The sequence below is a fragment of the Vanellus vanellus genome, assembly GCF_965231255.1.
Source record: "Vanellus vanellus genome assembly, contig: HAP1_SCAFFOLD_1956, whole genome shotgun sequence".
Taxonomy (NCBI): domain Eukaryota; kingdom Metazoa; phylum Chordata; class Aves; order Charadriiformes; family Charadriidae; genus Vanellus; species Vanellus vanellus.
This window is the reverse complement of record NW_028127875.1, coordinates 99-21,852: the sequence shown is the minus strand read 5'-3', so window position 1 is coordinate 21,852 and position 21,754 is coordinate 99. Positions and strand designations below refer to the sequence as shown.

The 21,754-nt window shown below is 68.0% G+C and overlaps 1 protein-coding gene across 1 annotated transcript; it reads left to right on the top strand.

The window, feature by feature from the left end:
- Positions 1-780: 780 nt before the first annotated feature.
- LOC309684916 (U4/U6.U5 tri-snRNP-associated protein 1-like) lies at positions 781-20,751 on the top strand (the record flags this gene model as incomplete). The annotated part of the gene is given in 14 exon segments (XM_082500751.1): positions 781-1,152; positions 2,262-2,313; positions 2,426-2,481; positions 2,578-2,704; positions 2,805-2,910; positions 5,506-5,583; positions 5,700-5,799; positions 13,739-13,878; positions 13,982-14,148; positions 14,150-14,186; positions 15,524-15,645; positions 16,717-16,868; positions 19,520-19,650; positions 20,596-20,751. Coding segments are annotated over 14 exon segments (1,785 nt in total), but the record flags the coding sequence as incomplete, so codon positions are not given.
- Positions 20,752-21,754: the final 1,003 nt, after the last annotated feature.

The window sequence follows — 21,754 nt, the reverse complement described above, 5'->3', positions numbered from 1 at the left end:
CCCCCACCCCCCCCCCAGGCACCCCAAAACCTTTTTGGGGAGACCCTGGAGTTCCCCCTCCCCGCACTCTTCCCCTTTAAATGCCCCGGGGGGCCCCGAGACCCCCCTGAGCACCCCAAAAGCCTTTTGGAGGATCTCAGGGCCCCCTCAGCCCCCCCGGGGGTCCCCACTACCTCCGCTGCGCCGTCGCTGAGGAGAGTGGGGGGGGCTGAGGCGGGGGCTCGCTTTTTATACCCCGCTCTGGCCACGCCCACTCCCGCCCCTAACCCCGCCCCTAACCCCGCCCCCGGCGCCGCCGCGGCGCCTGCCCTGAGGGGATCAAAGGGCGCGAGGAGCCGCCATTTTGTCGCCCCCCACAAAGGCGCCGCCATTTTGTTGCTCCCCCCGCCCTCCCCGGCCGTCGCCATTTTGTTGTACGCTTCTAGGCGCCGCCATTTTGTTGTAACCCGGGGACGCCATTTTGGTCTCCCAGCCCCCACCCCCAATAGCCCGCAAGGGGTCTCCTGAGGGGATCCCCCCCCGGAGGCCTCCGAGGATGGTGGATCTCCATTTCCCGATACTCTGAGTGTGTTCGAACCTTTTTGGGGGGCCATAATGGTGCGGATTAGACCCGTCTCCCCCCCTCCGGCGCAATGGTTCCGCCCGAATGGCGTCCCCCTAGCCCGGAGCTACCGGAAGCGTCGCCTCAGCGCCAGCCAATGAGAAACGCTCTCTGAGGCGGGAGCGAGGCCGTTGCTATGGTAACATCCCGGAAGTGAAGCGTCGCTCCCGGAAGCGGTCGCAGCGCGGCCATGGGCTCCTCGAAGAAGCACCGAGAGCGCGGCGGAGCTGAGGCGGCCGAGGAGGCTCCGGCGGCGGCGGGAGCGGCGGGGACGGCCCCGGCCGGGCGGCCCCGAGAGCACCGCAAGCACCGGCACCGCGGTGGGGAGCGGCGGGGGAAGCGCAGCCGTTCCCGGGGGGAGCGAAGCGGTGGCGGCGGAGGCGGCGGCGGCGGCTCCGGTGGTGGTGGCGGCGGCGGTGGTTCCGGTTCTTCCTCCTCATCCTCCCGCCGCGGCGGCCCCGAGGAGCCGGGGAGGAGCGGCCATGGGCGGGGAGGCGGCGAGGCCGAGCGGCGGGCGAAGAGGGAGCGGCGGGAGGAGCGGGAGGAGCCCGGTGAGGGGGCGGGGGGGGGGCTGAGGGGGGGTTCTATGGGGGGGCTGTGGGGCACAGGGAGGGCGCTGGGGGGGCTGTGGGGTGCTAAGAGGGGGTCTATGGGGGCTGTGGGGTGCTGAGGGGGGGCTGTGGGGCACAGGGAGGGCGCTGGAGGGCTGTGGGGGGGCTATGGGGCACAGGGAGGGGGCTGTGGGGTGCTGAGGGGGGGCTATGGGGCACAGGGAAGGCGCTGGGGGGCTGTGGGGCGCTGGGGGGGCTGTGGGGCACTGGGGGGGCTGTGGGGCACAGGGAGGGCACTGAGGGGCTGTGGGGCGCTGAGGGGGGGCTGTGGGGTGCTAAGGGGGTGCTGAGGGGGGGCTGTGGGGCACAGGGAAGGGGCTGTGGGACCTGAGGGGGGGCTATGGGGTGCTGAGGGGGGGCTGTGTGGCACAGGGAAGGGGCTGTGGGGCTCTGGGAGGGCTCTGGGGGGGCTGTGGGGTGCTGAGGGGGGGCTGAGGGGTGCTGAGGGGGGGCTATGAGGCACAGGGAGGGCACTGGGGGGGCTATGGGGGGCTGTGGGGCACAGGGAGGGCGCTGGGGGGGCTGTGGGGCGCTGGGGGGGCTGTGGGGCGCTGGGGGGGCTGTGGGGCACAGGGAAGGGGCTGTGGGGCCTGAGGGGGGGCTATGGGGCACTGGGGGGCGCTGAGGGGTGCTGAGGGGGGGCTGTGGGGCACAAAGAGGGCTTGGGGGGGGCTGTGGGGCACAGGGAGGGCACTGGGGGGGCTATGGGGAGCTGTGGGGCACAGGGAAGGGGCTGTGGGGCGCTGAGGGAGGGCTGTGGGGCACAGGGAGGGCACTGGGGGGGCTGTGGGGTGCTGAGGGGGGCTGTGGGGCACAGGGAAGGGGCTGTGGGGTGCTGAGGGGGGCTATGGGGCACAGGGAGGGCACTGGGGGGGCTGTGGGGTGCTGAGGGGGGGCTATGGGGCACTGGGAGGGGGATATGGGTTAATGGGGGGTACTGGGGGGGCTGTGGGGCCCGGGGGGGGGGAATCTATGGGGCACTGGGGCGTTTATGGGGCCCTGGGTAGGAGTTTCCCCCCCTCGTTAACTAACGACCCCTCGTTAATTAGCCCCCCCCCCCAAAACCGCCGCCGAGTCCTCTCTCAGCGTGGAAGAAACCAAGTGAGCCCCACCCCCACCCCCCACCCTTGGGGTGCCCCCCACCCTTGGGGTGCCCCCCACCCCCCCCCTCCTTCCCCTAACCCCCCCCCCTCTCCCCCCCACTCCTTCCCAGTAAACTCCGCGCCAAACTGGGCCTGAAACCGCTGGAGACGGCGCCCGCTAAGAAAGGTGAGACCTTCCACCCCCCCACCCATTTTTAGCCCCAGCACCCATTTTTTTTTTTGGGGGGGGGGTCACCTATTTTTGTGGGTGTCCCCCCCCCAGAATCGGGGACGAAGGAGGACCCGGTGGCGGCCGCCGTCATCAACCCTTTGGCCCAACGCCAACGGGAGGAGATCCGGGAGAAGTTGGCGGCGGCGAAGGAGAAGCGGCTTCTCAACCAAAAATTAGGGTGAGGCACCTATGGGTGGGTGGGGGGGGGTGGGGAGGTGACCCCCCCCCTCCCCCATCCTCTTAAAATTCTTCTTTCGGGCTCCCAAAATGGTTTTTAGGAAAGTGAAAACGTTGGGGGAGGAGGACCCGTGGTTGGACGACGCGGCGGCCTGGATCGAGCGGAGCCGGAAGCTGCAGCGGGAGAAGGAGTTGGCGGAGAAGAGGGTGGGGGGGGAAGGGAAAAATTTGGGGGGGGGGCGGGGCCATCCCCCCCCCCCCCCCCCCCCCTACATCATTATGGGGCGGTAGAACCCAAAACTACCACCGGGTTGGGGGGAAAAAGCCCCAAACGCTGATTTTTGGCAGGATTTCGGAGCGGGTTTGGGGCCACCTGGATGTTGACGAGGAATTTTAACGAGTTTTTTTGCCGTAATTAACTAAAAGTGGTGGGTTTGGGGCCATCGCTTTTGGTTTCAGAAACGCTTTTTGCCTTTTTTGGGGTAAAAATGAACCTTTTGTAGCGTTTTTACGGTGCTCGAGGAGTTGTTTGGCCACCCGTTGTGCTTTTTGGCTACTAATTTGGTCTCCCCTGGTGGATCCCCCCCCCCACCGTTGATCGCTGTGGGCCCCGGCGCAGCGTTCGGGTGTTGCCCTCCTTAATTAGCGCCGTTAATTACTCGGTGCCCTCTTGGGCTTGTGGTGGCCACCCGGTTGGCTTGTGGTGGCCACGCGTTGACTTGTGGTGGCCACCTGGTAGGCTTCTGCCGGTCTCCCGGTGAGTCGCGGTGGCCGTTTGTTGGCTTGTGGTGGCCACGTAGGGGTTTGTTGGTTGACTGGGGGCTTGTATTGGTCATGTGTCGCCTTGCGGTGGCCACCTGGGTGGCTTGTGGTGGCCGTGTTGTGGCTTGCATTGGCCATGGTTTGGTTTCTGGGGGCCACCTGGTGGCTTGCGATGGCCATTTGGTGATTTGTGTTGGCCGTGTGTTGGTTTGTTGGTCAACTGGTGGCTTCTGTTGGCCGTGTGTGGGCTTCTGTTGGCCATCTGGTGGGCTTCTGTTGGCCACCGGGTGGCTCGTGGTAGTCATTTGTTGACTTGTGTTGGCCGCGCGTTGGTTTGTTGGTCAGTTGGTGGTTTATGTTGGTCATGTGGCTACTTAATTGGCTTGTGGGGGCCGCCTGGTTATCTTGTGGTGGGGGTCACGTGACTTGTGGTGGCTACTCAATTGGCTTGTGATGGTCACGTGTTGGTTTGCGTTAGCCAGCTAGCGGTGGGCGGTGGGCTTGCGGTGGCCACGTTTTGGCTTGTGGTGGTCACGTGTTGGTAGCTGTTGGTCACGTGGTAGCTCGTGGGGGCCACCTGATGGCTTCTGTTGGCCACGTGGTGCCTTGTGTTGGCCATGTTGTGGCCGCCCAGTTGGCTTGTGGTGGTGGCCGTGAGACTTGTGGTAGGAGCCCGGTGGCCACCTGGTGGCTTGCGTTGGCCACCTAGGTGGCTTATGGTGGCCATGTTTTGGCTTGTGGTGGCTATTTGTTGACTTGCGTTGGCCACGTGTTGGTTGGTTGGTCACCTGGTGGCTGGTGTTGGCCGCCCAGTTTGCTTGTGGTAGCCATGCGTTGTCTCGTGCTGGCCACTTGGTAGTTTGCGGTAGCCGTTTGTTGGCTTGCGGTGGCCACACATTGGCTTCTGTTAGGCCTATGCTGCCAACACGCGACCAACACGTGGCCCACGTGGTGGGTTGTGTCGGCCACTTGGTGGACGCCTGGTGGCTTGTGGTGGCCACTTGTTGACTTGCGTTGACCGCGTGTTGCCTTGTTGGTCACCTGGTGGCTTGTGGTGGCCGCCGTGTGTGGGCTTGTGGTGGCCACTTGTTGACTTGCGTTGACCGCGTGTTGCCTTGTTGGTCGCCTGGTGGCTTGTGGTGGCCACTTGTTGACTTGCGTTGACCGCGTGTTGCCTTGTTGGTCGCCTGGTGGCTTGTGGTGGCCCCTTGTTGACTTGTGTTGACCACGTGTTGCCTTGTTGGTCACCTGGTGGCTCGTGGTGGCCGCCATGTGTGGGCTTGTCGTGGCCGCCATGTGTGGGCTTGTCGTGGCCGCCATGTGTGGGCTTGTCGTGGCCGCCATGTGTGGGCTTGTCGTGGCCGCCATGTGTGGGCTTGTCGTGGCCGCCATGTGTGGGCTTGTCGTGGCCGCCATGTGTGGGCTTGTCGTGGCCGCCATGTGTGGGCTTGTCGTGGCCGCCATGTGTGGGCTTGTCGTGGCCATGTTGTGGCTCACGGTGACCACCTGGTGGCTTGTGGTGGCCACTTGTTGACTTGCGTTGACCGTGTGTTGCCTTGTCGATCATTTGGTGGCTTGTGGTGGCCACTTGTTGACTTGCGTTGACCGCGTGTTGCCTTGTCGATCATTTGGTGGCTTGTGGTGGCCGCCTGGTGGCTTGTGGTGGCCGCCTGGTGGCTTGTGGTGGCCACCACTTGTGGGCTTGTGGTGGTCGCCTGGTGGCTTGTGGTGGTCGCCTGGTGGCTTGTGGTGGCCACCCCTTGTGGGCTTGTGGTGGCCGCCTGGTGGCTTGTTGTGGTCATTTGTTGCTTTGTTGGCCACCTGGTGGCTTGTGATGGCCACCTGGTGGCTTGTGGTGGCCGCCACGTGTGGGCTTGGGGTGGCCACCCGATGCCTCGTGTTGACCCGTGGTGGCCTCCCAGTGGCTTGTCTTGCCCCTGCCTTGCTTTGTGGTGGCCGCCCATTGACTCTTCTGCTCTTTGGGGACGCTCCCAGCTCTCCCAGTCCCCAACTGGTCCAACTGGTGCCTCACCCTCGCAGGCCAAGCTGCTGGAGGAGATGGACCAGGAGTTCGGCGTCAGCTCTCTGGTGGAGGAGGAGTTCCTCAGGAGGAAGAGAGTGAGTTGGGGACAGCTCGGGGGGACCTTTGGGGACACTCTGGGCCTCGTCCCCTCCCCCCGATGTCCCCCTGATGTCCCCCTGTCTGTCCCCGTCCCCCCCGTCCCCCCCCCCAGGACCTCTACAGCTCCCGGGACCTGCAGGGGCTGACGGTGGAGCACGACGTGGGGACGTTCCGCGAGGGGGAGACCCTCGTCCTCACCCTCAAGGACAAAGGTGAGCGCTTTGGGGACAGGGAGGGGACGGCTGCGCCCGGGGTGGCCCCAGGGGACAGCGGGAGGGGAGGTGGGGGAGGGGTCCACCCCAAGGGGCCACCGAGAGGGGACGTGGGGTCTGGGACCTCCCCAAGGGGCCACCAAGAGGGGACGTTGGGTCTGGGACCCCCCTAAGGGGACACCGAGAGGGGACATTGGGTCTGGGATGTCCTCAAGGGGACACCAAGAGGGGACATTGGGTCTGGGACCCCCCAAGGGGACACTGGGAGGGGACATTGGCTCTGGGATGTTCTCAAGGGGACACCAAAAGGGGATACGGGGACTGTGATGGCCCTGGGGGACACCAAGAGGGGACATTGGGTCTGGGACCCCCCAAGGGGACACCAAGAGGGGACATTGGGTCTGGGACCCCCCCAAGGGGACACCGGGAGGGGACATTGGGTCTGGGATGTCCTCAAGGGGACACCAAAAGGGGACATTGGGTTTGGGCCCCCCCTAAGGGGACACCAAGAGGGGACATTGGGTCGGGGACCTTCCCAAGGGGACAGCGGGAGGGGACGGCTGCGCCCGGGGTGGCCCCAGGGGACAGCGGGAGGGGACGTGGGGGAGGGGTCCACCCCAAGGGGCCACCGAGAGGGGACGTGGGGTCTGGGACCCCCCCAAGGGGCCACCAAGAGGGGACGTTGGGTCTGGGACCCCCCTAAGGGGACACCGAGAGGGGACATTGGGTCTGGGATGTCCTTAAGGGGACACCAAGAGGGGACATTGGGTCGGGGACCTCCCCAAGGGGACAGCGGGAGGGGACGGCTGCGCCCGGGGTGGCCCCAGGGGACAGCGGGAGGGGACGTGGGGGAGGGGTCCACCCCAAGGGGCCACCGAGAGGGGACGTGGGGTCTGGGACCCCCCCAAGGGGCCACCAAGAGGGGACATTGGGTCTGGGACCCCCCTAAGGGGACACCGAGAGGGGACATTGGGTCGGGGACCTCCCCAAGGGGACAGCGGGAGGGGACGGCTGCGCCCGGGGTGGCCCCAGGGGACAGCGGGAGGGGACATTGGGGTTGGGACCCTCTAAAGACACACCAAGAGGAGACATTGGGTTTGGGACCCCCCCAAGGGGACACCAAGAGGGGACATTGGGTCTGGGACCCCCCCAAGGGGACACTGGGAGGGGACGTTGGGTCTGGGACCCCCCTAAGGGGACGCTGAGAGGGGACTTTGGGTCGGGGATGTCCTCAAGGGGACACCGAGAGGGGACGTTGGGTCTGGGATGTCCTCAAGGGGACACCGGGAGGGGACGTTGGGTCTGGGACCTCCCCAAGGGGCCACCAAGAGGGGACATTGGGTCTGGGACCCCCCTAAGGGGACACCGAGAGGGGACGTTGGGTCTGGGACCCCCCTAAGGGGACACCGAGAGGGGACGTTGGGTCTGGGATGTCCTCAAGGGGCCACCGAGAGGGGACATTGGGTCTGGGATGTCCTCAAGGGGACACCGGGAGGGGACGTTGGGTCTGGGACCTCCCCAAGGGGCCACCAAGAGGGGACGTTGGGTCTGGGACCCCCCCAAGGGGACACCGGGAGGGGACATTGGGTCTGGGATGTCCTCAAGGGGACACCGGGAGGGGACGTTGGGTCTGGGACCCCCCCAAGGGGACACCAAGAGGGGACATTGGGTCTGGGACCCCCCCAAGGGGACACCGGGAGGGGACATTGGGTCTGGGATGTCCTCAAGGGGACACCAAAAGGGGACATTGGGTTTGGGCCCCCCCTAAGGGGACACCAAGAGGGGACATTGGGTCGGGGACCTTCCCAAGGGGACAGCGGGAGGGGACGGCTGCGCCCGGGGTGGCCCCAGGGGACAGCGGGAGGGGACGTGGGGGAGGGGTCCACCCCAAGGGGCCACCGAGAGGGGACGTGGGGTCTGGGACCCCCCCAAGGGGCCACCAAGAGGGGACGTTGGGTCTGGGACCCCCCTAAGGGGACACCGAGAGGGGACATTGGGTCTGGGATGTCCTTAAGGGGACACCAAGAGGGGACATTGGGTCGGGGACCTCCCCAAGGGGACAGCGGGAGGGGACGGCTGCGCCCGGGGTGGCCCCAGGGGACAGCGGGAGGGGACGTGGGGGAGGGGTCCACCCCAAGGGGCCACCGAGAGGGGACGTGGGGTCTGGGACCCCCCCAAGGGGCCACCAAGAGGGGACATTGGGTCTGGGACCCCCCTAAGGGGACACCGAGAGGGGACATTGGGTCGGGGACCTCCCCAAGGGGACAGCGGGAGGGGACGGCTGCGCCCGGGGTGGCCCCAGGGGACAGCGGGAGGGGACATTGGGGTTGGGACCCTCTAAAGACACACCAAGAGGAGACATTGGGTTTGGGACCCCCCCAAGGGGACACCAAGAGGGGACATTGGGTCTGGGACCCCCCCAAGGGGACACTGGGAGGGGACGTTGGGTCTGGGACCCCCCTAAGGGGACGCTGAGAGGGGACTTTGGGTCGGGGATGTCCTCAAGGGGACACCGAGAGGGGACGTTGGGTCTGGGATGTCCTCAAGGGGACACCGGGAGGGGACGTTGGGTCTGGGACCTCCCCAAGGGGCCACCAAGAGGGGACATTGGGTCTGGGACCCCCCTAAGGGGACACCGAGAGGGGACGTTGGGTCTGGGACCCCCCTAAGGGGACACCGAGAGGGGACGTTGGGTCTGGGATGTCCTCAAGGGGCCACCGAGAGGGGACATTGGGTCTGGGATGTCCTCAAGGGGACACCGGGAGGGGACGTTGGGTCTGGGACCTCCCCAAGGGGCCACCAAGAGGGGACGTTGGGTCTGGGACCTCCCCAAGGGGACACCAAGAGGGGACACGGGGACTGCGATGGCCCCGGGGACACCAAGAGGGGACATTCGGTCTGGGACCCCCCCAAGGGGACACCAAGAGGGGACATTCGGTCTGGGATGTCCTCAAGGGGACATCAAGAGGGGACGTTGGGTTTGGGACCCCCGTAAGGGGACACCGAGAGGGGACATTGGGTCTGGGATGCTCTCAAGGGGACACCAAAAGGGGACATTGGGTCTGGGCCCCCCCTAAGGGGACACCAAGAGGGGACATTGGGTCGGGGACCTCCCCAAGGGGACAGCGGGAGGGGACGTGGGGGATGGGTCCACCCCAAGGGGACACCAAGAGGGGACATTGAGTCTGGGACCCCCCCGAGGGGCCACCAAGAGGGGTCATTGGGTCTGGGATGTCCTCAAGGGGACACCAAGAGGGGGACATTGGGTCTGGGACCTCCCCAAGGGGACACCAAGAGGGGACACGGGGACTGTGACCCCCGTGGAGGGGACATGGGGACTGTGATGGCTCCAGGGGACACCAAGAGGGGACGTTGGGTCTGGGATGTCCTTAAGGGGACACCAAGAGGGGACAGGGGGACACCAAGAGGGGACACCAGGAGGGGACATTGGGTCTGGGACCCCCCCAAGGGGACACCAAGAGGGGACATTGGGTCTGGGACCCCCCCAAGGGGACACTAAGAGGGGACATTGGGTCTGGGACCCCCCCAAGGGGACACTGGGAGGGGACGTTGGGTCTGGGACCCCCCAAGGGGACACCAAGAGGGGATGTTGGGTCTGGGATGTCCCCAAGGGGACATCAAGAGGGGACGTTGGGTTTGGGACCCCCCCAAGGGGACACCAAGAGGGGACACGGGGACTGTGATGGCCCCGGGGGACACCAAGAGGGGACATTGGGTCTGGGACCACTCGAGGGGACATTGGGTCTGGGCCCCCCCCAAGGGGACACCAAGAGGGGACATTGGGTCGGGGACCCCCCAAGGGGACACCAAGAGCGGACATTGGGTCTGGGATGTCCCCAAGGGGACACCAAGAGGGGACATTGGGTCTGGGATGTCCTCAAGGGGACACCGGGAGGGGACATTGGGTTTGGGACCTCCCCAAGGGGACACCAAGTGGGGACATTGGGTCTGGGACCACCCCAAGGGGACACCAAGAGGGGACATTGGGTCTGGGACCCCCCCAAGGGGACACCAAGAGGGGACACGGGGACTGTGATGGCTCCAGGGGACACCAGGAGGGGACATTGGGTCTGGGATGCTCTCAAGGGGACACCAAGAGGGGACATTGGGTCTGGGACCCCCCCAAGGGGCCACCAAGAGGGGACATTGGGTCTGGGACCCCCGTGGAGGGGACATGGGGACTGTGATGGCCCCAGGGGCCACCGTGAGGGGACATTGGGTCTGGGACCTCCCCAAGGGGCCACCAAGAGGGGACATTGGGTCTGGGACCCCCCCAAGGGGCCACCAAGAGGGGACGTTGGGTCTGGGACCCCCCAAGGGGACACCAAGAGGGGACGTTGGGTCTGGGACCACCCCAAGGGGACACCAAGAGGGGACATTGGGTCTGGGACCCCTCAAGGGGACACCAAGAGGGGACGTTGGGTCTGGGATGTCCTTAAGGGGACACCAAGAGGGGACATGGGGACTGTCACCCCCGTGGAGGGGACATGGGGACTGTGATGTCCCCAGGGGCCACCGTGAGGGGACATCAGGTCTGGGGGCCCCCCCCGAAGGGGACACGGGGAGGGGACACGGTGCCATATCTGCTCTCGGTGGGACGTGGTGGCACCTGTGTCCTGCTGCTGTCCCTTGCCCTGTCCCCGTGTCCCTGAGCGCTGTCACCTCGGTGTCCCCAAGCTCTGTGCCCTCCGGTGTCCCCAAACCCTGTCCCCACCGTGTCCCCAGCGGTGTCCCCCTGTGTCCCCAGCCCTGTGCCCCCGTGTCCCCAGTGGTGTCTCCGTGTCCCTGTCCCCATGTCCCCAGCCCTGTCCCCTGTGGTGTCCCCGTGTCCCTGTGTCCCCAGTGGTGTCCCAGTGTCCCCCGCCCTGTCCCCAGCGGCGTCCCCTGCCCCGTCCCCGTGTCCCCAGCGGTGTCCCCATGTCCCCATCCCTGTCCCCCTGCCCTGTCCCCATGTCCCCTGTGGTGTCCCCTGCCCCGTCCCCGTGTCCCCGCATCCCCAGCCCTGTCCCCCTGCCCCGTCCCCGCGTCCCCAGTGGTGTCCCGGTGTCCCCAGCCCTGTCCCCTGCCCCGTCCCCATGTCCCCAGCCCTGTCCCCATGTCCCCAGCAGTGTCCCCGTGTCCCCAGCCCTGTCACCTCCTCCTGTCCCCCCGCCGTGTCCCCAGCGGTGTTCCCATGTCCTCAGCCCTGTCCCCGTGTCCCCAGCGGTGTCCCCATGTCCCCAACCCTGTCCCCAGCGGTGTCCCCAGCCCTGTCCCCTCTCCTGTCCCCACGTCCCCATCCCTGTCCCCTGCCCCGTCCCCGCGTCCCCAGCGGTGTCCCCGCGTCCCCAGTGGTGTCCCCCGACCTGTCCCCAGCAGTGTCCCCACGTCCCCAGCCCTGTCCCCTGCCCCGTCCCCGTGTCCCCAGCGGTGTCCCCGCGTCCCCAGTGGTGTCCCCTGCCCTGTCCCTGTGTCCCCAGCGGTGTCCCCATGTCCCCAACCCTGTCCCCAGCGGTGTCCCCAGCCCTGTCCCCTCTCCTCTCCCCATGTCCCCAGCCCTGTCCCCTGCCCCGTCCCCGCGTCCCCAGTGGTGTCCCCCACCGTGTCCCCAGCGGTGTCCCTGTGTCCCCAGTGGTGTCCCCCGCCCTGTCCCCAGCGGTGTCCCCATGTCCCCAGCCCTGTCCTCTGCCCTGTCCCCGTGTCCCCAGCCCTGTCACCTCCTCCTGTCCCCCCGCCGTGTCCCCAGCGGTGTTCCCATGTCCTCAGCCCTGTCCCCTCTCCTGTCCCCGTGTCCCCAGCGGTGTCCCCTGTCCTGTCCCTGTGTCTCCAGCGGTGTCCCCAGCCCTGTCCCCTCTCCTGTCCCCATGTCCCCATCCCTGTCACCAGCGGAGTCCCCGTATCCCCGGCCCTGTCCCCGCGTCCCCAGCGGTGTCCCCCACCGTGTCCCCAGCGGTGTCCCCCACCGTGTCCCCATTGGTGTCCCCGTGTCCCCAGTGGTGTCCCCAGCGGTGTCCCCGTGTCCCCGGCCCTGTCCCCGCGTCCCCAGTGGTGTCCCCTGCCCTGTCCCCAGCAGTGTCCCCGTGTCCCCAGCCCTGTCCCCTCTCCTGTCCCCGTGTCCCCAGCGGTGTCCCCGTGTCCCCAGCCCTGTCCCCTGTCCTGTCCCTGTGTCCTCAGCCCTGTCACCTCCTCCTGTCCCCCCGCCGTGTCCCCAGCGGTGTCCCTGCGTCCCCATCCCTGTCCCCTGTCCTGTCCCCATGTCCCCAGCGGTGTCCCTGTGTCCCCATCCCTGTCCCCCTGCCCCATCCCCGCGTCCCCAGCAGTGTCCCCGCGTCCCCAGCAGTGTCCCCACGTCCCCATCCCTGTCCCCTCTCCTGTCCCCATGTCCCCAGTGGTGTCCCGGTGTCCCCCACCCTGTCCCCTGCCCCGTCCCCATGTCCCCCACCCTGTCCCCTGTCCTATCCCCACGTCCCCAGCGGTGTCCCCATCGGTGTCCCCATGTCCCCAGTGGTGTCCCGGTGTCCCCAGCCCTGTCCCCTGCCCCGTCCCCATGTCCCCAGCCCTGTCCCCGGCCCTATCCCCACGTCCCCAGCGGTGTCCCCATCGGTGTCCCCGTGTCCCCAGTGGTGTCCCTGTGTCCCCATCCCTGTCCCCCTGCCCCATCCCCGCGTCCCCAGCAGTGTCCCCACGTCCCCAGCAGTGTCCCCACGTCCCCAGCCCTGTCCCCTCTCCTGTCCCCATGTCCCCAGTGGTGTCCCAGTGTCCCCCACCCTGTCCCCTGCCCCGTCCCCATGTCCCCAGCCCTGTCCCCGGCCCTATCCCCACATCCCCAGCGGTGTCCCCATCGGTGTCCCCGTGTCCCCAGTGGTGTCCCGGTGTCCCCCACCCTGTCCCCTGCCCCGTCCCCATGTCCCCCACCCTGTCCCCTGTCCTATCCCCACGTCCCCAGCGGTGTCCCCATCGGTGTCCCCGTGTCCCCAGTGGTGTCCTGGTGTCCCCAGCCCTGTCCCCTGCCCCGTCCCCATGTCCCCAGCCCTGTCCCCGGCCCTGTCCCCGCGTCCCCAGCGGTGTCCCCATCGATGTCCCCGTGTCCCCAGTGGTGTCCCGGTGTCCCCCACCCTGTCCCCTGCCCCGTCCCCATGTCCCCCACCCTGTCCCCTGTCCTATCCCCACGTCCCCAGCGGTGTCCCCATCGATGTCCCCGTGTCCCCAGTGGTGTCCCGGTGTCCCCAGCCCTGTCCCCTGTCCTGTCCCTGTGTCCCCTGCCCTGTCCCCTCTCCTGTCCCCATGTCCCCAGTGGTGTCCCGGTGTCCCCAGCCCTGTCCCCTCTCCTGTCCCCATGTCCCCAGTGGTGTCCCGGTGTCCCCAGCCCTGTCCCCTGCCCCGTCCCCATGTCCCCAGCCCTGTCCCCGGCCCTGTCCCCACATCCCCAGCGGTGTCCCCATCGGTGTTCCTGTGTCCACATTGGTGTCCCCGTGTCCCCAGGGGTGTCCCCCAACCTGTCCCCAGCGGTGTCCCCGTGTCCCCAGCGGTGTCCCCGTGTCCCCAGCGGTGTCCCCCGCCCTGTCCCCAGCGGTGTCCCTGTGTCCCCAGCCCTGTCCCCTGCCCCGTCCCCGTGTCCCCAGCGGTGTCCCCGCGTCCCCAGCGGTGTCCCTGTGTCCCCATTGGTGTCCCCCGCCCTGTCCCCAGCGGTGTCCCCATGTCCCCAGCCCTGTCCCCTGCCCCGTCCCCATGTCCCCAGCGGTGTCCCCGCGTCCCCAGCGGTGTCCCCTGCCCTGTCCCCAGCCGTGTCCCCGTGTCCCCTGCCCTGTCCCCTCCTCCTGTCCCCGTGTCCCCAGCGGTGTCCCGGTGTCCCCGGCCCTGTCCCCTGTCCTATCCCCATGTCCCCAGCCCTGTCCCCACGTCCCCAGCGGTGTCCCCACCGGTGTCCCCGTGTCCCCAGGGGTGCTGGAGGAGAGCGAGGACGTGCTGGTGAACCTCACGCTGGTGGCGGAGGAACGGGCGCAGGAGAACGCGGAGCTGCGCAAGAAGAAGCCCCTCTACGTCCCCTACGAGGACGAGGACCCGGCCACCGCCACCCAGGCCAGTGGCCCCCCCCTCCCCCCCCCCCCGTGTCACCCCGTGTCACCCCATGTCACCCCGTGTCACCCCATGTCACCCCCCCCCTCCTTCTCCCGATCCGCAGGGCCCCAAGGAACGCGTGGTGCTCCCCAAATACGCCGACCCCCCCCAGCGCCCCTCTTTCCGCCTGGGGCCGGGGGGGGGGACGGCGGGGGGTGGCTTCGGGGGGGGGGACGGCCACCAGCCCCCCCCCGGCGCTGGTCCGGCCCCCCAGAGCCTGGAGCTGCCCCCTGCGCCTGGCGCCCGAGTACCTCACGCCCCAGGAGATGGTGAGGGGGGGGGGGGGGGGGGATTTTGGGGGGGGTTGGAGGGAATTTGGGGGTTTGGGGGGGAGAGGAGTCGATTTTGGGGGGGGAGAGGGGGGAATTTGGGGTTTTTTTGGGGGGGAATTTGGGGGTTTGGGGGGGAGAGGAGTCGATTTTGGGGGGGGAGAGGGGGGAATTTGGGTTTTTTTTTGGGGGGGAGAGAGGGGTTTGGGGGGAATTTGGGGGTTTGGGGGGGAGAGGAGTCGATTTTGGGGGGGGAGAGGGGGGGTTGGGGGGAATTTGGGGAGGGTTTTGGGGGGGAAAAGGGGGTTTGGGGGAAATTTGGGTTTTTTTGGGGGGGGGAGAAAGGGGTTTGGAGGGAATTTGGTTTTTTTTGGGGGGAAAAGGGGGTTTGGGGGGAATTTGGGTTTTTTTTTTGGGGGGGAGAGGGGGGTTTGGGGGGAATTTGGGGGGTTTTGGGGGTCTTTAGGAGGCTTTGGGGGGGGGGAGTCGATTTAAGGGGAATTTGGGAGGTTTTGGGGGTCTTTTGAGGCTTTTTTTTAGAGTTATTTTGGGGTGAGTTTGGGTCCGTTGTAGCAATATTGAAAATTTGGGGGGGGGGGGGGGATGTTAATTGCAGAAATGTCATTAATTTGGGTCCTTTTGGGGGGGGGGGGGGGGAATCGGGGGGGGAGGTATCATTTAATTTTGGGGGTGTAGGAGTTGGGGGCGCCCTGGAATTTTTTGGAAGGGGGGTGGAGGGGGGGTTCCTCCTGCCCCGGGGCATTGTGGATAACAGGGGGGGGGTTGGGGGGAGCCGGGGGGGGGGGGTGGGGGGAATTTGGGGGTTTGGTGGGGGAGAGGAGTCGATTTTGGGGGGGGAGAGGGGGGGTTGGGGGGAATTTGGGGGGGGTTTTGGGGGGGAAAAGGGGGTTTGGGGGAAATTTGGGTTTTTTGGGGGGGGGAGAAAGGGGTTTGGAGGGAATTTGGGGTTTTTTTTTGGGGGGGAGAGGGGGATTTGGGGGGTTTTGGGGGTCTTTAGGAGGCTTTGGGGGGGGGGAGTCGATTTGAGGGGAATTTGGGAGGTTTTGGGGGTCTTTTGAGGCTTTTCTTAGAGTTATTTTGGGTGAGTTTGGGTCCGTTGTAGCAATTTTGGGGGGGGGATGTTAATTGCAGAAATGTCATTAATTTGGGTCCTTTTGGAGGGGGGGGAGGGGGAATCGGGGGGGGAGGTATCATTTAATTTTTGGGGTGTAGGAGTTGGGGGCGCCCTGGAATTTTTTGGAAGGGGGGTGGAGGAGGGGGGGGGGGGTTCCTCCTGCCCCGGGGCATTGTGGGTAACAGGGGGACCCCCCCCCCAGAACGAGGGGTTCCGGAAGACGCGGCGCCGCGTGCGACGGCTCCGGCGGAAGGAGAAACCGCTTCGCGCCGACGACCTCCTGCCTCTGGCCCCGGGGGACACCCGGGGGGATTTCGGCTCCAGGTAGGGGGGGGGGGGGCTGGGGGGGGCACCCATGGGTGCTGGGGGGGCCTAGGGGGCACCTAAGGGTGCTGGGGGGTCCTAGGGGTGCTGGGGAGGGGTCCTAGGGGGCACCTATGGGTGCTCAGGGGGCACCCATGGGTGCTGGGGGGTCCTTGGGGTGCTGGGGAGGGTCCTAGGGGGCACCCACGGGTGCTGGGGAGGGTCCTAGGGCACCCATGGGTGCTGGGGGAGTTCTAGGGGGCACCTATGGGTGCTTAGGGGTCCTAGGGGTGCTGGGGAGGGGTCCTAGGGGGCACCCATGGGTGCTGGGGGAGTTTTAGGGGGCACCTATGGGTGCTGGGGCGTCCTAGGGGTGCTGGGGGGCACCTATGGGTGCTGGGGAGGGTCCTACGGGGCACCTAAGGGTGCTGGGGGGTCCTAGGGGTGCTGGGGAGGGGTCCTAGGGGCACCCATAGGTGCTGGGGAGGGTCCTAGGGCACCTATGGGTGCTGGGGGATTCCTAGGGGTGCTGGGGAGGGGTCTTAGGGGGCACCTATGGGTGCTCAGGGGGCACCTATGGGTGCTGGGGGAGTCCTATGGGTGCTGGGGGGACCTAGGGGTGCTGGAGAGGGTCCTAGGGGGCACCCATGGGTGCTGGGGGGTCCTAGGGGTGCTGGGGGGTCCTAGGGGTGCTGGGGAGGGATCCTAGGGGGCACCTATGGGTGCTCAGGGGCATCCTAGGGGTGCTGGGGAGGGGTCCTAGGGGGCACCCATGGGTGCTGGGGGAGTTCTAGGGGGCACCTATGGGTGCTGGGAGGACCTAGGGGTGCTGGGGAGGGTCCTAGGGGGCACCCATGGGTGCTGGTGGGGGGTTCCTGTGGTGCTGGGTAGCGATCCTAAATGGCACCCATGGGTGCTGGGGGTGTCCCCAAAGTCTTGGGGGGGACGTTGGGGTGCTGGGGGGGGATGCCAGGGGGCACCCATGGGTGCTTGGAAAGCACCGGGGGTTTGGGGGGGGGGGCGGGTCTGGGGGTGGGTGCGGGTGGGAGCACCCATGGGTGCTGATGGCAACACTCCCCCCCCCCCCCCCAGGTCGCGCGGTCGGGGCCGTCGGGTGGAGGAGGATGAGGAGGGCGCAGAGGGGGAGGGGGAGGCCGAGGGGGCACCCACCCCCCCCGAGGGACCCCCCCCGCCGCTGCCCTCCGACGACACCCGCCTGGAGAGCATGGACATCAGCAGCGATGGTATGGGTGGGGGGGCACCCATGGGTGGGGGGGGGCTGGGGGGCACCCCTGTGGGTCCTAGGCTAAGGGTGCTGGGGGGGGGGGGAGTGTTCTGGGGGCACCCATGGGTGCTGGGGGGGTCCTGGGTTGCTGGGGAGGGATCTAGGGGGCACCCATGGGTGCTGGGGGGGTCCTGGGGTGCTGGGGAGGGATCTAGGGGGCACCCATGGGTGCCGGGGAGTGTCCTGGGGGCTCTAGGGGCCTGGGGAGGGATCCTGGGGGGCTCCCATGGGTGCTGGGGGGGTCCTGGGGTTGCTGGGGAGGGATCTAGGGGGCACCCATGGGTGCCGGGGAGTGTCCTGGGGGCACCCATGGGTGCTGGGGGGGTCCTGGGGTGCTGGGGAGGGATCTAGGGGGCACCCATGGGTGCCGGGGAGTGTCCTGGGGGCTCTAGGGGCCTGGGGAGGGATCCTGGGGGGCTCCCATGGGTGCTGGGGGGGTCCTGGGGTTGCTGGGGAGGGATCTAGGGGGCACCCATGGGTGCCGGGGAGTGTCCTGGGGGCACCCATGGGTGCTGGGGGGGGTCCTAGGAGGCACCCATAGGTGCTGGGGTGGGTTTCTGGGGGCACCCATGGGTGCTGGGGGGGTGTTGGGGTGCTGAGGAGCCGTCCTGGGGGCACCCATGGGTGCTGGGGGGTGCAGGGGAGGGTCCTGGGAGCACCTATGGGTGCTGGGGGCTCTAGGGGCCTGGGGAGGGATCCTGGGGGGCTCCCATGGGTGCTGGGGGGGTCCTGGGGTTGCTGGGGAGGGATCTAGGGGGCACCCATGGGTGCCGGGGAGTGTCCTGGGGGCACCCATGGGTGCTGTGGAGGTCTTAGGACTTTGGGGGGCCCTGGGGTGCTGGGGGGGGCTCCTAGGGGGCACCCATGGGTGCTGTGGAGGTCTTAGGACGTTGGGGGGGCCCTGGGGTGCTGGGGGGGACCTAGGGGGCACCCATGGGTGTTGGAGGGCTCCTAGGGGGCACCCATGGGTGCTGTGGAGGTTTTAGGATCTTGGGGGGCCCTGGGGTGCTGGGGGGGGCTCCTAGGGGGCACCCATGGGTGCTGTGGAGGTCTTAGGACTTTGGGGGGGCCCTGGGGTGCTGGGGGGGGGCTCCTTGGGGGCACCCATGGGTGTTGGAGGGCTCCTAGGGGGCACCCATGGGTGCTGTGGAGGTTTTAGGATCTTGGGGGGCCCTGGGGTGCTGGGGAGGGCTCCTTGGGGGCACCCATGGGTGCTGTGGAGGTCTTAGGACGTTGGGGGGGCCCTGGGGTGCTGGGGGGGACCTAGGGGGCACCCATGGGTGCTGTGGAGGTCTTAGGACTTTGGGGGGGCCCTGGGGTGCTGGGGGGGGCTCCTTGGGGGCACCCATGGGTGCTGTGGAGGTCTTAGGACGTTGGGGGGGCCCTGGGGTGCTGGGGGGGACCTAGGGGGCACCCATGGGTGCTGTGGAGGTCTTAGGACTTTGGGGGGGCCCTGGGGTGCTGGGGGGGCTCCTTGGGGGCACCCATGGGTGCTGTGGAGGTCTTAGGACGTTGGGGGGGCCCTGGGGTGCTGGGGGGGACCTAGGGGGCACCCATGGGTGCTGTGGAGGTCTTAGGACTTTGGGGGGGCCCTGGGGTGCTGGGGGGCTTTTAGGGGGCACCCATGGGTGCTGGGGGGCTCCTAGGGGCCACCCATGGGTGCTGTGGAGGTTTTAGGATCTTGGGGGGCCCTGGGGTGCTGGGGGGGGTCCTAGGGGGCACCCATGGGTGCTGTGGAGGTCTTAGGACATTGGGGGGCCCTAGGGTGCTGGGGGGGGTCCTAGGGGGCACCCATGGGTGCTGTGGAGGTCTTAGGACGTTGGGGGGCCCTGGGGTGCTGGGGGGCTCCTAGGGGCCACCCATGGGTGCTGGGGAGGTCTTAGGATGTTTGGGGGGGTGCTGGGGGCCTCCTAGGGGGCACCCATGGGTGCTGTGGAGGTTTTAGGGCTGTTGGGGCGCCCTGGGGTGCTGGGGGGCTTTTAGGGGGCACCCATGGGTGCTGGGGGGCTCCTAGGGGCCACCCATGGGTGCTGTGGAGGTTTTAGGATCTTGGGGGGGCCCTGGGGTGCTGGGGGGGGTCCTAGGGGGCACCCATGGGTGCTGTGGAGGTCTTAGGACATTGGGGGGCCCTAGGGTGCTGGGGGGGGGTCCTAGGGGGCACCCATGGGTGCTGTGGAGGTCTTAGGACGTTGGGGGGGCCCTGGGGTGCTGGGGGGCTCCTAGGGGCCACCCATGGGTGCTGGGGAGGTCTTAGGATGTTTGGGGGGGTGCTGGGGGCCTCCTAGGGGGCACCCATGGGTGCTGTGGAGGTTTTAGGGCTGTTGGGGCGCCCTGGGGTGCTGGGGGGCTCCTAGGGGCCACCCATGGGTGCTGTGGAGGTTTTAGGATCTTGGGGGGCCCTGGGGTGCTGGGGGGGGTCCTAGGGGGCACCCATGGGTGCTGGAGGGGGCACCCGTTGCGATGTGACACCCGCAGTGACAGCGCCTCCGAGCGGGACCCCCCACAGCTGCCTATCCGGGGGCACCCCCGGGGGTGTGTGTGTGTGTGTGGGTGTGTGTGTGTGTGTGAGGGGGGTGTACCCCCCACCCATGGGTGCCCCCCCCCCCCCAGAGGAGGCGCAGGGCCCGGCGTCGCCGGCGGCGCTGGAGGAGGACGAGGCGGAACAGGAGCTGCAGAAGCAGCTGGAGAAGGGCCGGCGCCTGCGGCAGCTCCAGCACCTCCGCGAGGCCGGAGGGGAGAAGGTGGGTCTTTTTTTTTTGGGGGGGGGGGGGGATATGCACACACACACCCCCCCCAGCACCCACAGGGTCCCACTGCCCCCCCAAACTGGGAGATAATGGGATCCAGGGGATGGGGGGGCACCCAGGGGGAGGGGAACCCCCTGAGCATCCGCAGAGCCCTCTGGGAGCCCTGAATTTGGGGGGGGGGGGGGAGGGGGGGCGGGCAGGACCCCTGACCCCCCCCCAGCACCCACAGGGTCCCACTTCCCCCCCCAAACTGGGAGATAATGGGATGCAGGGGGATGGGGGGGCACCCAGGGGGAGGGGAACCCCCTGAACATCCGCAGAGCCCTATGGGAACCCTGAATTTGGGGAGGGGGGGGGCACCCTGGGGGTCGGGGGGGGGGGGGGGGGAGGCAGGACCCCTGACCCCCCCCCAGCACCCACAGGGTCCCACTTCCCCCCCAAACTGGGAGGTAATGGGATGCAGGGGGATGGGGGGGCACCCAGGGGGAGGGGAACCCCCTGAGCATCCGCAGAGCCCTATGGGAGCCCTGAATTTGGGGGGGGGGAAGGGGGGGGGGGGGCAGGACCCCTGACCCCCCCCCAGCACCCACAGGGTCCCACTGCCCCCCCCAAACTGGGAGGTAATGGGATCCAGGGGGATGGGGGGCACCCAGATGGAGGGGACCCCCCCCAGTACCTAAAGACCCCCCCAAACTGGGGGATAAGGGGACCCTGGGGGGGGACACACACACAGAGGTGGAGGGGCCCCCCCCAAACTGGGGAATAATGGGACCCAGGTGTTCTGCCCCCCCCCCCCCCCCTTCCCCCCCCAGCATCCCCAAAATGGGGGGGGGGGGGGGCAAATCCTACAACTCCCAGTTTAGGGGGTGGGGGGAACTGGGACCAGTATGGTTTGGGGGTACCCAGGCGTGCGGACCCCACTGACCCCCCCCCCCCCAGGTGCTGGAACTGGTGCGGGGGGCCGGGGGGGCCGCGGGACCCGACCCCCGAGCGGGGGCCATCGTCTTCAACGCCACTTCCGAATTTTGCCGGACGTTGGGGGAGATCCCCACCTACGGACTGGCCGGGAACCGGGAGGAGCAGGAGGAGCTCATGGTGAGGGGGGGGGGGGGGGCATTTGGGGGGGCTGGGGGGGGATACTGGGGGGTTAGGGGGGGATACTGGGGGCCTGGGGGGCGATACTGGGGGCCTGGGGGGCGATACTGGGGGGTTAGGGGGTGATACTGGGGGGCTGGGGGGGATACTGGGGGGTTGGGGGTGATACTGGGGGGTTGGGGGTGATACTGGGGGGTTGGGGGGCGATACTGGGAGGCTCTGGGGCGATACTGGGGGGCTGGGGGCGATACTGGGGGGTTGGGGGTGATACTGGGGGGTTGGGGGGCGATACTGGGGGGTTAGGGGGCGATACTGGGGGGTTGGGGGGGATACTGGGGGGCTGGGGGGTGATACTGGGGGGATACTGGGGGGCGATACTGGGGGGTTGGGGGGTGATACTGGGGGGCTGGGGGGGATACTGGGGGGTTGGGGGGCGATACTGGGGGGTTAGGGGGGGATACTGGGGGGCTGGGGGGGATACTGGGGGGTTGGGGGGCGATACTGGGGGGTTGGGGGGCGATACTGGGGGGTTAGGGGGTGATACTGGGGGGTTAGGGGGCGATACTGGGGGGCTGGGGGGGGATACTGGGGGGCTGGGGGGCGATACTGGGGGGTTAGGGGGCGATACTGGGGGGCTGGGGGGGATACTGGGGGGCTGGGGGGCGATACTGGGGGCCTGGGGGGCGATACTGGGGGGTTGGGGGGCGATACTGGGGGGCTGGGGGGGATACTGGGGGGCTGGGGGGCGATACTGGGGGTTAGGGGGCGATACTGGGCGGCTCTGGGACGATACTGGGGGGCGATACTGGGGGGTTAGGGGGTGATACTGGGGGGTTAGGGGGCTATAATGGGGGGGCTGGGGGGCAATACTGGGGGGTTAGGGGGGCGATACTGGGGGGTTAGGGGGCGATACTGGGGGGTTAGGGGCGATACTGGGGGGCTGGGGGGATACTGGGCGGTTAGGGGGCGATACTGGGGGGTTAGGGGGCGATACTGGGGGGCT